The following is a 14,078-nucleotide window of genomic DNA, read 5'->3' as shown; positions in this document are numbered from 1 at the left end:
AAATGTAGAGCTAAACAGCCAGGTTGATTTTTGAAAATGACTAAAAACCCACTTTTGCAACAGAGATATCATTGTGACTCTGCTGACAGAGTGCAATTCATTGCATACTAGTGTGTGACAATACAACACAATACAATACAGAAAAGAGTAAGAAGAACTATATTACAGATACTAATTATTCATGAAAGTTTAATCACAGGATGACAGGTAGGAAAAGCAGATTTTAAAAATATTGTTTAAAGAACAGTGATAATTTGGAAATATATTATAAAACCAGGAACAGAGAAAATAATGAGAAATATTTTCCAAAGCACCCAAAGGCAGGACAAGAAGCAACGGATGGAAACTAATCAAAGAGAGAAGCAACCTAGAACTAAGGAGAAATTTCCTGACAGTTAAAACAATTAATCACTGGAACAACTTGCTTCAGAAGTTGTGAATGCTCCAACACTGGAAATTTTTAAGAAGAGACTGGACAGCCATTTGTCTGAAATGGTATAGGGTTTCCTGCCTGAGCAGGGGGTTGGACTAGATGACCAAGATCCCTTCCAACTGGTTGTTGTTATAAAATTAACACATTTTTATTATACTAATAAAATGAAACAATCTCAGTTTTTTTATAATACTCTAGACAGTAAAAAAACTATTATACTTATTTCTGGTGTTAGTTCAACATCACTAATGCTGATACATAAACATAGAATTAATTAACATTATTAATCAAGTATCAATCTTGGAGAACTGGTTCCATGATCTTCTGATTTAGTTCAACTAGACAAGATTTAATACTACTAAATATCAGTTAGTTAGTAGAGTGGGTCTGTAAATCATTTAATGAAGGCATTTGTCCATTACAAGTTCTGTAACCCTTCAAGATTAAGAACCACTTACTTTGAAAGGCAGGGCAGAATTGTAATTCTCTGGTATATCCCAGGAAAGAAGAACTGATGTTTTCATTACTGCTTTGACATGAAAATTTTTTGCAAACACTGCTGGAAAAGGAAAAGTAATATATTTAAAGTACATTTTGATTTTGGATCCCATCCCCTTTTCACTGGTAAACATATTTCATTATATTCCTACCTGTTTTTAGAAACCACATTCCATTCTTACAAATGACATCTCAAAATAATTATATTTTCCTTACCTGCAATTATTATGTAGAAGTGAGCCAGACTTGTCTGATATGGGGTAACTGAATTCTAGTGAATCCAAAACACATGAAGATTTACATACTTTACCTCTGCATCAGATGAATCTACTTATTTGATGGTTTTGAAAATTGAAGCTATATTTAAAATATTGATATCCAAAGACTGAGATCCTTTACAAGACAAGCCATAAGCAGACAAATCCTACCTTGATCCACAGGTAATGTCCTAAACTGGATACTGGGACTATATGGACCGGGCCCTTTGCTTGTATGTGCACGTATTTTTACATCATATGTGGTATCTGGTTTTAAGCCTGAAAGTGTCATAATAGTATCAACAGGAGTAACAGGGATCTCTGTTTGTTGATGTGCCACATTGATATCTCTGTACTGTAGAGTGTATTTGGTGATAATACCATTTCTCTCGGATAAAATGAGCGGTTGCCAAGTTAGTTGGACAGAGGTTGAGGTGGCACTTTCTGAGTGTAGATTTTGAGGAAATCCACTTGGTAGATCTTCTGGAATCAAAATTTCTTTTACTATTTCTTCCCCAAAGCCCACTTTATTTCTAGCTGAAAGCTTGAAGATGTAAGAAGTCCCTTTATGAATATCAGTTGCCGTGTAGTGGTCATCTTTATCAGTAAAATCCCGTGTCGTAAAGGCATCCATGTCTTTGCGGCCAAACCTCAGGCGGTACCCTTGCAGGGGGCCATATGTATCGACAGGTGGGTGCCACTGAATTAGAGCTGTACCCATTTGTGTGTGGCTAATTACAAGACGAGGTTTTCCTGGAACTGTAACATAACGTTATTTCAGCACAGAATGTACCTTCAATATTTATTTCTAAAATTGCTTATTAGGTCTCTTTAAAAATTACTTGTGCAACAAACATACCATTTCTCTACTCTACCCCCATCCTCAAATATTAATTCAGAACTTGCAACACATTAAGCATTCTATTAGCTTTCTTTAATCCCCTTTTTCTAGTTCCTAAATATAGCAGGTAGGCAATGAACCCCACTGACATGAAACCTAGCCATACATACAGTAATTGTGCATCTTTGTATATTAGACTTATGGACTTTAATATGATTAATTCAATCAGAGTATCAGGTAGTCCTCGACTTACAACAGTTCGTTTAGTGATTGTTAAAGTTACAACTTTGAAAATGAAAAATGTGACTTATGACTGTTTTTCACAGGTGTGACCACTGTAGCATCCACGTGGTCACATGATCAAAATTCAGATGCTTGGCAATTGGTTGCTGTGTCCCAACGTCATTTGATCACCTTCTGTGACCTACTGACAAACAAAGTCAGTGGGGAAGCCAGATTCGGTTAACAACCAGGTTACTAGCTTATCAAGTGCAGCGATTCGCTTAACATATGTGGCAAGAAAGGTCGTAAAATGGGGCAAAACTCAGCAAGAGAAATCTGGGGCTCAATTGTGGTCATAAGTCGAGGACTACTTTTATTCCAGAGGATGCATTTATATGTTGGGAAGAGCAAAATATCTGTATATAAAAGGTATCTGAATCAAGATGAATCAATCATCTTAAAAGCATGTGTTTGAAAAGAATGACTGTCTGCATAGCTCTAGTCAGCCAAATCAAACTAAAAGCAGACAGAGTTGAAGCCATTTTCCAGGGCTTTCAGGGTATCTTCATATGACAGCTTTTGTACTAGTTATGTCATTCCTTTGTTTAAATAAATTAATATACCAGATTTCATATCCTAATTTGATCTTGATTCTTTTATCAGTGTTCTGGTATTAACATTACAGAAAAGGTTAGTTTAAAAGCAGGAGAATTTCATCCAAAATGAGGGCTGAGTGGAAAGAGAAAAAAAGAAACCATCGGCCTAATAAAATATATAATGTCACTAAATAATGTTCTGATAATGAACAAAAAGCTTACTCTGCTGAATCAAGTGACACAATGTCAGCATAAAAATTCCACCATTGAATAAAAATAAAAATCAGGATTTAAAATCAGGAAATTGTACATAAAAAGCTAACAGACACAGACACACACACACACACACAGGCATTTTTAGCTTAATTTTTATGTTTAATTTCAGACATAAAAACTTCAAACTATAGCCAGTTGATATATGGAAATTTCAAACACAAAACATTCAAACTACAGCTATCAGATAAATAAAAACGAAGCTGAAATCTTGCTAAGCAATTTATTCTTGGAGCACTTAAAATGAAGTCAAATGAAAACACTACTTAATATATTATTCTAAGAAATCATGCTTTTCATAGAAGAACAATTATTCTTTTTTAATAAACAAAATGAATATAAAACTAAAGATTTTCCCACTAGATATCCTTTAATAATTAATTGGCCATGAGACCTACGTGAAGACAAAACCCAGAAGGAAGGTAAATAATAATGAATGAATCACAGCAGATTCAGAATGAAAGGGTAGTCTGTATACCAGTGGGAAAAAAACAGCATTTTAAACCTAAAACCATTAGTTATATTGTTTGAAAGAACCAACAGTATCAAAACATTAATTAAGCTTAATTAATATATGCTGTCTTAGATCCAAATGTTCATGAGTCTTCACAGAGATCTTTTCCTTTTCATTTTATGGATAGTTTACCAATTTTTTTAATGATTGGGTGAAGTAAAATAACTCTCCTATATGTTCCCGAGTTTAATGAGGAATTCATTATTATTATATTAATAATGAAAACTTGGAAATCACATACAGTATCTTTATATCTCTATCTCTACCTCTTCTTTATTTTTTGTTCCCAACATTTTTCCAGACTCTATATTTCATTTTCAATCACTCGGGTTATAATTTCATGCCTTGTAATTTGTTAGCTTTTTTTTTAGCGTAACATTGAAGTAGGCAAATATGGCTTGTTCAACAAATTGTAATGGGAGTTTTTCACATGCCATATTTTAAATTATCCATACTGTGGAACTATTGTGTTTCTTCAACAGAAACAGAAGGGCTTACAAATCTATTTGTACTATGCCTGATGTGTCAGATTTTATATTTTCCTATATTCAAACTCCTGGATGCATCTAAACTCTAAAAAAAGTCAGGTATGGAAAAATCACAATGAAAATCAATAATGCTTTACTGTACACAATCAGCTAAGAACATTTAGCACCTGGTATCATAAATGATCAAAGCAGTCAACATTCATTTTAAGGCTTCATAATGGAAAGGATTATCAAATAGTACCTGCACCAGTAGTAGATACTAATCTAGGTTTGCTCCGTGCTCCATCTCCTTTGGTTGTATAGGCTGTCACAGTCAGGGAATAGGTTGTCTCTGGCTGTAATCCAGCTATGATCATCTCCTAAAATGATGTAATAAAAACATGGTATATTAATATATGGAATAGAGACACTTCACAAGTTTTTCATCTTTCCATAAGTTACAATAACTTGCATTCAGTGCACAGAGCTTTCATGCTATCTGCAGAGATGACAAGCTTTTAGGGATATCAGAAGATGATACAAGTGAATAAGATTTTGCATTAAGCCAGAAAAATGATGAATGTTCTGAGTAGCATGCCTTAAATATTTTTATAAATGTAAGGCTAAGCAATTAAAGGGCACAATGTCACATGTTCTTACTATTCATTTTTATTACTGTAGAATGAGTGTATTTGGGCTACAAAAATAAAATCAAACCTGACACAATACTTGTCTTACCCATTATTTACAAATCAGTAACCCTATCTTTACAGCAGGGTTATCTATTTTTTAAATTACAGAACCATGTTACATATAAATTGGGGTGTAAACTTAAGATGACTGCAAGTAGCCTTGAACACATTTATTGTAACCACTGGAGAACTGTCTGACTAATGTGGTCGAAATCAGCATCTTTTGTTGCATTTTAAGATGCTGAATATGTGACAAATGTAACATAAGCCTGAAAACTTTTGAATATGCTTCTCCTCTCCCTGCTTTTATCTATAAGAAAATTAGAGGGGATCAAATCTGAGACAATTTCTCAAATTACATTTCTGCTTTGGATTCAGATTTCATTTATCTGACTGTCTTGGTTGCACTTCCTGTTCCTAAAAGTTATTCTCCACATGACTTGTCTTAATTTATGAAACATATGATTCCATGCACAGTTCCTTGGAATCAGCTTAACTGATATCACAAATACAATTGGTCCTAGACATATTACCATTGTGGAGCCTGCCCGTAACATTAAACAGTGCTTTAATGAAAATTTATTCTGGAACAAATTTTTGAAGCACAGTCCTAGATTTACTGCTTTCAAGTAAGTGTGTATACAACTTCAAATTTTAAAGGGTGAATCTAATTGTATTTATTGAGAAGGGAACACTTTAGATTTCAATCTAAAAAATTATGAAGCACAGCATGATCAAAATTCTACAGGTATCTCTCCACTTAAAATGGGTTGCTTAGCGATCATTCAAAATTACTCGAAAAAGGAGATTTATTATCCAGATTTGAACTTCATATGGTCGGATCTCCTTCATGCTTACATGACCAAACTCTTGGACATCTGCAGTGTCCCATGGTCATGTGACTGTGTTTTGTGATGGTTTTCCTGAAAACTAGCACTTCCATTTTTCAGCAAAAAAACCCCCCACAGCGAACCATTTTGCTTTGTGATCACTGCATTCACTTAATGATGACCACAAAAAACTAATAAAACTGACCCATTTTATGATGGTTATGACCATATTGTAAAATAATATTAATTTAAATAATTAAATCTATTATTTAAAATCTAAAATATCATTAAATATAATCCGAATGTTTGATTTGGGACAGGAAATTATGAAAAATACATTAAATTCTTTATTGTTATTCAATAGGAAATATAATAGGATTTAGTGAGATCTAACTTGTAGCTTTTAGAATATTTTTAGAGGATGAAGATTAAAAAGAATCTGAAAGTGATTATATTCTAGAAACCAACTGATGATTTGTTTTACATGCTGAAACTAATTTTTAAAATGATACAAAGGACTTGAGCTAGAAAAATTTAAGCTTTCTAAAATTCCACTATTTTTATATGCTTATTATGAACTACAATTCCACTGATTTGAAACAACTTATATTTGGTTCCCTTACGTCTCAGCCTTAAACTGTATATACTTTTTTATGTACTATGTGCCTGCATATTAATTTTAATTTTCAATGCAGTATTACTCAGTTCTTCATGGCTAAACTTTCCACTAGTTTCTCCTTCTAAATAGTAGTAATATGCTTATTATTACAGCCATGGGCTAACATAAAAAATTAAACATTCAAATAAAACAAAACTAAAAAGAACCAAACACAAGAAGGCATAGCAATATATTACAATTAATGATGAAATCAATGTGTAACTAAAGTCTCCCTAATTTTACAGACAGTATAACAAAACCTAGCTACCTTAAGAAAAACTGAATCATACTGACTTGACAATAAAAATACATTGAGTATGGTCTAATGATGAACAAAAACACGTAATAAAATTAATTATAAAAGATTATTAAAAAGATCTAAAAATATTTATTTATGTTTCTGACGCAAAATGTTGCCACCTGGGCAGTGCTCACTGCCTGCTTGTCCTTAAGCAGCTTTCCAAACACAGCTGCCTAACATGTAAGCAGCCCAGGTTCGAATCTCAGAAGGGTATGTTTGGCTGAAGAGAGCTAAGAAGCTCGAAATAGCTATTCCATCATCCCTTATTCTTTGTTAGCAATCCAAAAAATGTATGTATGTATGTATGTGTGTGTACACACACACACAAACACACACTTATATATATGTGTATGTATGTATGTGACTGTGTGTGTGTGTGTGTGTGTGTATTCTGAGGTTTTCGTGGGTGTTTGTATGTAGGTCTTTGGTTACTCGGGTTTTCTCCCGCGTCAAATTGGAAGTGTCTTGGCGACGTTTCGACGAAGTCTCATTCGTCATCTTCAGGCTGGTGCTTTCGGCTTCTTGCTTCCAGGAGCAATGTGTGATCGTAGCTGTTTCTTCCTTTTAACTGCCAGTGGGGGTATGAACTGATTGGATGAGAGTTTGGCTATGTTCTGATTGGATGGAGGTGTGTTCTGATTGGTTAGGAGCTTGGCTGTGCTCTGATTGGATGGGGGGTTGGCTGTGCTCTGATTGGATGGGGGTTGGTTGTGCTCTGATTGGTTGGGGGAGTGTTCTCTTTGGGTGGAGTTTTTGTTGTGCTCAGGTTAGTCTGAATTGCATGGGGATGTGAGATGGTGAGCTGCATTGCTATTTTTTGGCTTCGCGTTCGTGGTCGTTTTATCTCCTGGTGATCGCCTTTTATTGAAATGTATATACCCAGGAATCATTATTCTTCAATTTTTAATGTCATTTTTAATATAGATAGATAGATAGATAGATAGATAGATAGATAGATAGATAGATAGATAGATAGATATAGATATAGATATGATAAAATAAGATAAGATAAGATAATAAATTTTTAACAATGGATATGACTATATCCATAAAATAGTTTCCATAAGCATTCTACAATGCTATCCATTCTATTCAAAGGAATGCGCAAAGTTCTGAGTTGTCACATACTCAATAGCACTATTGTGACTACTGGATCATATGAAAATATATTCACATCAAGTTTTGAGAAAGACTGATATTTTAAATAAAATATGTGAAGTAGTCACATGAATTGATAATGTACATATGGATTTGTAATTTGGCCCTTCACTAGTTTAAATGGTAAGTAGAAAAATATTTTTGGTTTTCCTCATTTAAATTAGTTTATACTGTGATAAATTACGGCTCAGGAATCATCTACATCTTTAATTAAAAGTGTACATCTTCTCAACATCTGAATAGCAGTTGAAAACTCCCAAGAGTTTTTAGAAGAGAATGAAAGAGAATGTACCAGAGAAGGCAGAACAGAAACAAAGTTATTTGGAGTTGCTAATTTTGTTAAAAAATCTCTTTTCATGATTTACAGTCTTTCATAAAGATCTAATTTATGCAGTTAAAATATATATGGATGTGGGGAAACATTCTTTAGATCAGAAAATTTCAGACTCAAAAGCAACAGTGAAAAACCATGAAAAAACAGTATCACCCAGTTTGAGAATTCTGATAAGCAATTTGCCATATATGTTGAAACAAACTTTTCTTAAAACACTGAGTGAGGTAAGTTTATATGTTTCTTTAGAGGATAAGAGATAAATGCAATATTTTCACCAGAGCTAAAATACAAGCTGGAAATTGAATTTCCTCATTGTACTGGTTTTTATTTTCATCCAGTAACTCATGATTATCATATAATAATCTGACTTTTAGATTTATCATTGGGTACATGTTTTTGTACAAGAACACCATTAAGAAAGGAATTTTTAAAATACTGATGAAAATATCTGATTAACAATATGTAAAAAGCTCAACTTTAAAAATGCTGACCCTGAGCCAAAACCAATGTATATTTTCAGAAAAATGCATTTCAAATACATATTTAACTTGGCATTTCATCAACTGAACTGAACAACAGGTTAGGGACTAAAAGAAAAAGTCTGTTTGATAGCAAATACATAAAACAGCGGGCCTGAGGAAAGCTGAGTTAAGCAAATGAAAATGATAACTGCTTTCTTTAAAAAATATATTTTGGATACACTGCAAGATCAAATGAGGCAATTATATAAATTTAACAAAACTTAAAAAGCAAAAGCATTGCATCAAATCAAAACAAAGTTGGGTGAAAAGTATTAATCCATGCATATGTGCAAGCAACCAAAAATTAAACATTAAAACCATCATACTTTGGCGGGGGAAGGCAATCAGTTTTACTCACATGTTCAGTAGTATCATCATATTCCCACTGATTGAGAGTAAAGAATGTTGGGAAGAAAAACAAAAGAAATGAGGAGATATTTGTAGGCTATTGAAGTATCTTTCTCCTTCTCAGGATAACCATATATGAAAACTAACTAGTAAAATCAGTCTGAATTTAGAAAAAAAACCCTATGAATTTCGGTTTCTCTTTTGATGGTACATGAATAGTGGATGATATTTCTGAAAAAAACATACATCCTAGTTTGAAGTGTTATTAGTTTATAGCAATGCTTTATGACAGCATTAGTTCAAACTGTTGAGATATAATGAAAGGCTACATTTTAGTTAATGATATGATACTAAGCCATGTTCATTTCTATTTTACCCTGTCAAATTTAATTCAGCGCACCTGTTTAGATTAATAGAGGCAATTTATATGTACTTGATACTTCATACCAGTAATGGAACCATATGACCAACAGCACACTCTGATCCTTCTATAATTAAAGAAAAAAGGAAAAAAAGAATTTGAACTAGAGCCATAAAGGGCTGCATATTTTCCAAGTGGGAAAAATCTGTTTAAAGAACAGAGGTACAATATAATCATATTGTTCTCTTTCTAATCCCTGGAGATTCACAATGATCCAAAAGCATTAACAAGTTGTTCTAAATGTGCTAAAACATTGATATGAATAAGACTTACAAATATGTTAATTTTTAATACAGAAATTGGAGGGCGTTAAATCATTACATGAAAAAATAGTATTGTTTTCAATAAAGTAATTTTATTGAATTGGAGTTTAAAATATTACAGATGCCATAAAGTTGTTCTATTTAAACAATTTAGTTCAACTCTAATTCTTCTTTGGTTATAATATATGATGGTTACATATTGCTACATTTCAAATCAGAATTAACCATGAATGAAAAAAGCTTTTAATACTTCATGGTTTATGATACTATTGGAATGATTTCAGGCTCCAAAGCTCATAAAATATATGTAATTAAAAATCTGTATTTTTAAAGCTTATTTAATATGGACAAATCTGCATTATGGAAAAATAGCTTCTCTATGATTTTTTATATTCTGTAAGAAAGAATGCAATGTTGTTTCAGTTTATCAATATATCATCCTAGGCTTTTCTTTAAAAAAACAAAGCATCTCATATACTAATTGGATCAACTACTATTCATTTCAGGCACAGTTCTATTTATCTGAAATATATCACTGAGTTCTGCTATATTATTTTCAATGCCTAGCTCACTTGCATATATTACATATTCATCCAAACAAACTGATGTAGTTCAATGCTGAAATTTAAATGTGCAATATTCATTTACATATTAATATAATTTAAAATACTTAACATTACCTGGATTACATGCATTGAGATAAAAATATAAATACAGAACAGAATCTATGCCCAAATCATAATGAACTAAAAAGTGATTATTGTTCCAGTGCATAGGAAGAATGCATGAAATATGAAATAATGTCATCTACTAATATACTGTATAGTTTAGCAAGTGCTGTATAAGTATGACACTGTCCAGATAACTGCAAACATCTACTGTGGAAGAACAAGAGAGCTTCCACTTTGCACTACAACAAACATGTACTTTGATTTAAAAATAGCATATGTTTCAGGTATGTTTTCCTTCCATTACAACAATGCATCCATGTCTAGAAATAATATTTATACACAGAATAGCATGGTAGCCTGATTATCTGGTTGTAGAATTCTTTTAGAAATAATGTACTGAAATAGAAAGAAAACATTTAAGCTGTTAATATAAAAAAGAAGAGGCTATTGTATGAATATCTTGCTTTTCTTATCTAAAGAAACTGAATAAAATTCATTACCTGTGCATCAGCCAACATGATATCCTTCAGCATAGGTTGGCCCCTAGGCTCTCCATTTTCCATCTTCACATAATGCACCTGGTAGCCTCGGATTTGGCCATGCTGCTTATTGGGCACTGGAGAACGCCATGACACTTTAACAGATGTAGAGTTGACAGCCTCAACCTCGACTTTTCGAGGAGGACCACTAGGAACTGGAACATATCAGTGGATAAAAGAATTACAGGCACTTGTCCCAAATAATCAGTCTTTTTTTTTCTTTTTCTTTTCTTTTTAAAAGGAGACCCCACAAGCCTTTCTTGAAGAATACAAATGAAAACACTACAAAACTGTTCTACATTTCAGTGAAAAGATCAAAAAACATGACTGATGCAAAAATGGAAGAAAAAAGAGTATTAGAGAAATAGAAAAACATGTAAAAATGTACAAAAGCCAAGGAAGATGCTTTGAAACTCAAAGCATTAAAGCACAAAGAAGTTATTTTAGTAATCAAAATAATACAAAACCTAAAAGACTTTTAAAATGCACTATTATATCATTATTTCTTCAATGGGGAAAAAGGCAATAGCCGCGTGCAATTTGTCTTCAAAGTTCAAATATGAAAAACATATTTCAAAATATTTTAAAAATTGAGAAGCATCAGTTTCCTCAAAGATACAAATACTTTATAATATGTGCAAAGACAGAATAAAATCAGAAGATTTTAAAAAAGAGGGAAAAAAATATGAAAAAAAATCCATAGAAGAAAATATGTCATGCACATTGGGGAGAGCACTTTAAAGAGTTCTTTATGTTGTTCATATCATTTCTATTTTTTGCTTTTTGTTGTTGCTGCTTTTAAAAACACAGGAAGCAGAAAAAGGCATTTGGATTTAAAATATCCGTTGAAATAGTTCTGGGGAAAAAAGATGAGCAAGGAAGGGAAGGAATACTTAGATCATACAAAGATAGGAGATTGAGAGAAAAAGTCAAACGGGTGGGGTGGAAGAAACATACCATCTTCATCTGTCCGAATAAATACAGATTCACTCTCTGGGCCAGGTCCGACATCAGTGTGGGCTGCCACAGAAATGCGATATTCAGTCCATTTTTCCAACTGTTCCAAAAGGTACTGTGTAGTATCCGGAGTAATTCCCAAAATTTCATGGGGCTTGTCATCTTCTCCATCAGTTCCAGTGTACTTGATAGAATAGGAAGTGATAATTCCATTCTGTTTTTCCACTGGAGGAGGTTGCCAACTTACCAAAATACTAGTGGAACTGGGGCTGTTGCAACTAATGTCTTGAGGAGGAGCTGATGGCTCTAATTTCAGTAGTGGGTTAAAGGAGGATTTGAGTGAAAGGAGAGAAGTGGTTGAAGAAAAAAATGAACAAAAAGAAAGAAAAATAAATAATAAAGGGCAAACCAAGGAAAAATAAAAATTAAATTTAGAAATAAAGTATTTAGACAGTCTAATGAGCCTTGGCTTATTAATATGAAACAACTGAAAATGAATTAACTAAAAAGTGGAAAAGGATGTTGGGGGAAATACGTGAAAATGAGCCTCAATTTGTTGTTACCTACCTGTGATTAATGATTCTTCTTGAAATAAAAACATCAAACATAATACTTCTATGTATGTATGTATGTATGTATGTATGTATGTATGTATGTATGTATGTATATATATATATATATATATATATATATATATATATATATATATATATACACACATCTGTAATATTACTTAGCTTATGTTTACCAGTCTTTCTCTTTCTTTCTTTCTTTCTTTCTTTCTTTCTTTCTTTCTTTCTTTCTTTCTTTCTTTCTTTCTTTCTTTCTCTTTCCCTTCCCATCTCTCCTTCCTTTCTTTTCCATCTTTCTTTCTTTTCCATCTTTCTTTCTTTTTCTCTTTCCCTCCCCATCTCTCCTTCCTTTCTTTTCCATCTTTCTTTCTTTCTTTCTTTCTTTCTTTCTTTCTTTCTTTCTTTCTTTCTTTCTTTCTTTCTTTCTTTCTTTCCACCAATTTATCTACTGGCCAGTCTTTCCTGCACTGTTCAATTTTGAAAAATCAACATAGAAGTATTTGAATTTTCCATTTTTCCTTTTTCTACCTACTCTGAATTTTAAATTAAAAATATATATTTATTCAAACACAATTGTAGCCAATAAAATGTAAAACATGCAGAATCAGAAAGGAGTTTTCATTTGTCTTAATCAAAGATTTACCTACCATGAAAAAGTGACATGGCTGTTGGCTCTGACTGTAACTTGTACTTACCATAAATGAAGATACGTTTAATATTTTAGCTCCTCTTGGAAAAACCTTGGCTAGCAAAGAATTGAAAGCTACTAGCAATTTTATAATACATACACCACCCAGTCAACCCACACACAATACAAAATTACTAGAACATAAATAGTCGATTGGTTAAAAAAGGCAAAATAATTTAACTAATATAATGCACTTAACTTAAACATTAATCCTTTCTACCCAAAAACTCAAGTGAGTATTTTTAATAGATAAATTTAAACTAGAGCTTTAGTTTATTAGTGAAAATTTATTACTAAAAATTATAGGAAAGCCTTTATTAGATTATTTACATTCATTCTTATATATCACATTAAACTTGAAACTGATTCCTGACCCCCAACTCTCAACATAATACTTAGAAGTCCCATTAAGTTTTATGTGAACACCCCAACTCTGTTTTACTGTTTAATGGACAACAGCAAAATAGAAATAGTTATTTGATGAAAATTCATTATATGGACCTGGTAATTTAAAAAAAAATGTTCTATGAAATGGTTTGTCCCTCAACTTAATTCTTCAAATCTTATTCCTCATGTTTGAGCACAGGTAACAGAATTGCTGTTACGGTATTTCTGATTGAACAAAGTTGTGATGCTAATATCTGTTTTCCTTATCTCCTAAAAGGGATGCATTAAATCTTTTTTTAAACTTTTGGAGCTACTTTTGTATGAAGCGTATTTGCTCTTTATTTGGCAAGAAGTTTATATGGAAAGAAGCAAAATTTCCCAAGTTTGAATTAACGTTGTATCAGATGCCCTGCTAGAGGATAATAAATGTGTTATGAAATAAAACTATCCACTAGAACAAGGCTTTTCAACCTTTTCACCCATTATACCACTTTTAGGATATGGCAAAATCTGAGTACCACCAGTCGCCTAGCAAGGTGTCAAAAACCTGATGACCCCCCAAAAAAAGTGATAAAGTACAGGTAGTCCTCGACTTACAACAGTCCGCTTAGTAACTGTTCGAAGTTACAATGGCACT

The 14,078-nt window shown here is 32.5% G+C and overlaps 1 protein-coding gene across 50 annotated transcripts in view; it reads right to left on the bottom strand.

Annotated features, from left to right (window-relative positions):
- Window positions 1–14,078, bottom strand: part of PTPRD (protein tyrosine phosphatase receptor type D) — a 478,865-nt gene that overhangs the window by 127,943 nt on the left and 336,844 nt on the right. For 20 of the 50 annotated variants that reach the window (XM_039356096.1, XM_039356097.1, XM_039356101.1 and 17 more), the window contains 6 exons: window positions 11,795–12,100; window positions 10,799–10,992; window positions 8,954–8,980; window positions 4,364–4,481; window positions 1,360–1,947; window positions 892–992 (listed from right to left, as the gene is read on the bottom strand). In XM_039356096.1, coding sequence (XP_039212030.1) covers window positions 892–992; window positions 1,360–1,947; window positions 4,364–4,481; window positions 8,954–8,980; window positions 10,799–10,992; window positions 11,795–12,100 — 1,334 coding nt within the window. The remainder of the gene's footprint in view (window positions 1–891; window positions 993–1,359; window positions 1,948–4,363; window positions 4,482–8,953; window positions 8,981–10,798; window positions 10,993–11,794; window positions 12,101–14,078) is intronic. The other 30 variants (XM_039356099.1, XM_039356103.1, XM_039356146.1 and 27 more) reach the window with 5 other exon arrangements.

This window comes from Crotalus tigris, unplaced genomic scaffold, assembly GCF_016545835.1.
Source record: "Crotalus tigris isolate CLP2741 ecotype Arizona unplaced genomic scaffold, ASM1654583v1 scf7180000018786.1720131, whole genome shotgun sequence".
Lineage (NCBI taxonomy): Eukaryota > Metazoa > Chordata > Lepidosauria > Squamata > Viperidae > Crotalus > Crotalus tigris.
The sequence above is the reverse complement of the archived record's forward strand: the minus strand, read 5'-3'. Positions and strand labels throughout refer to the sequence as shown.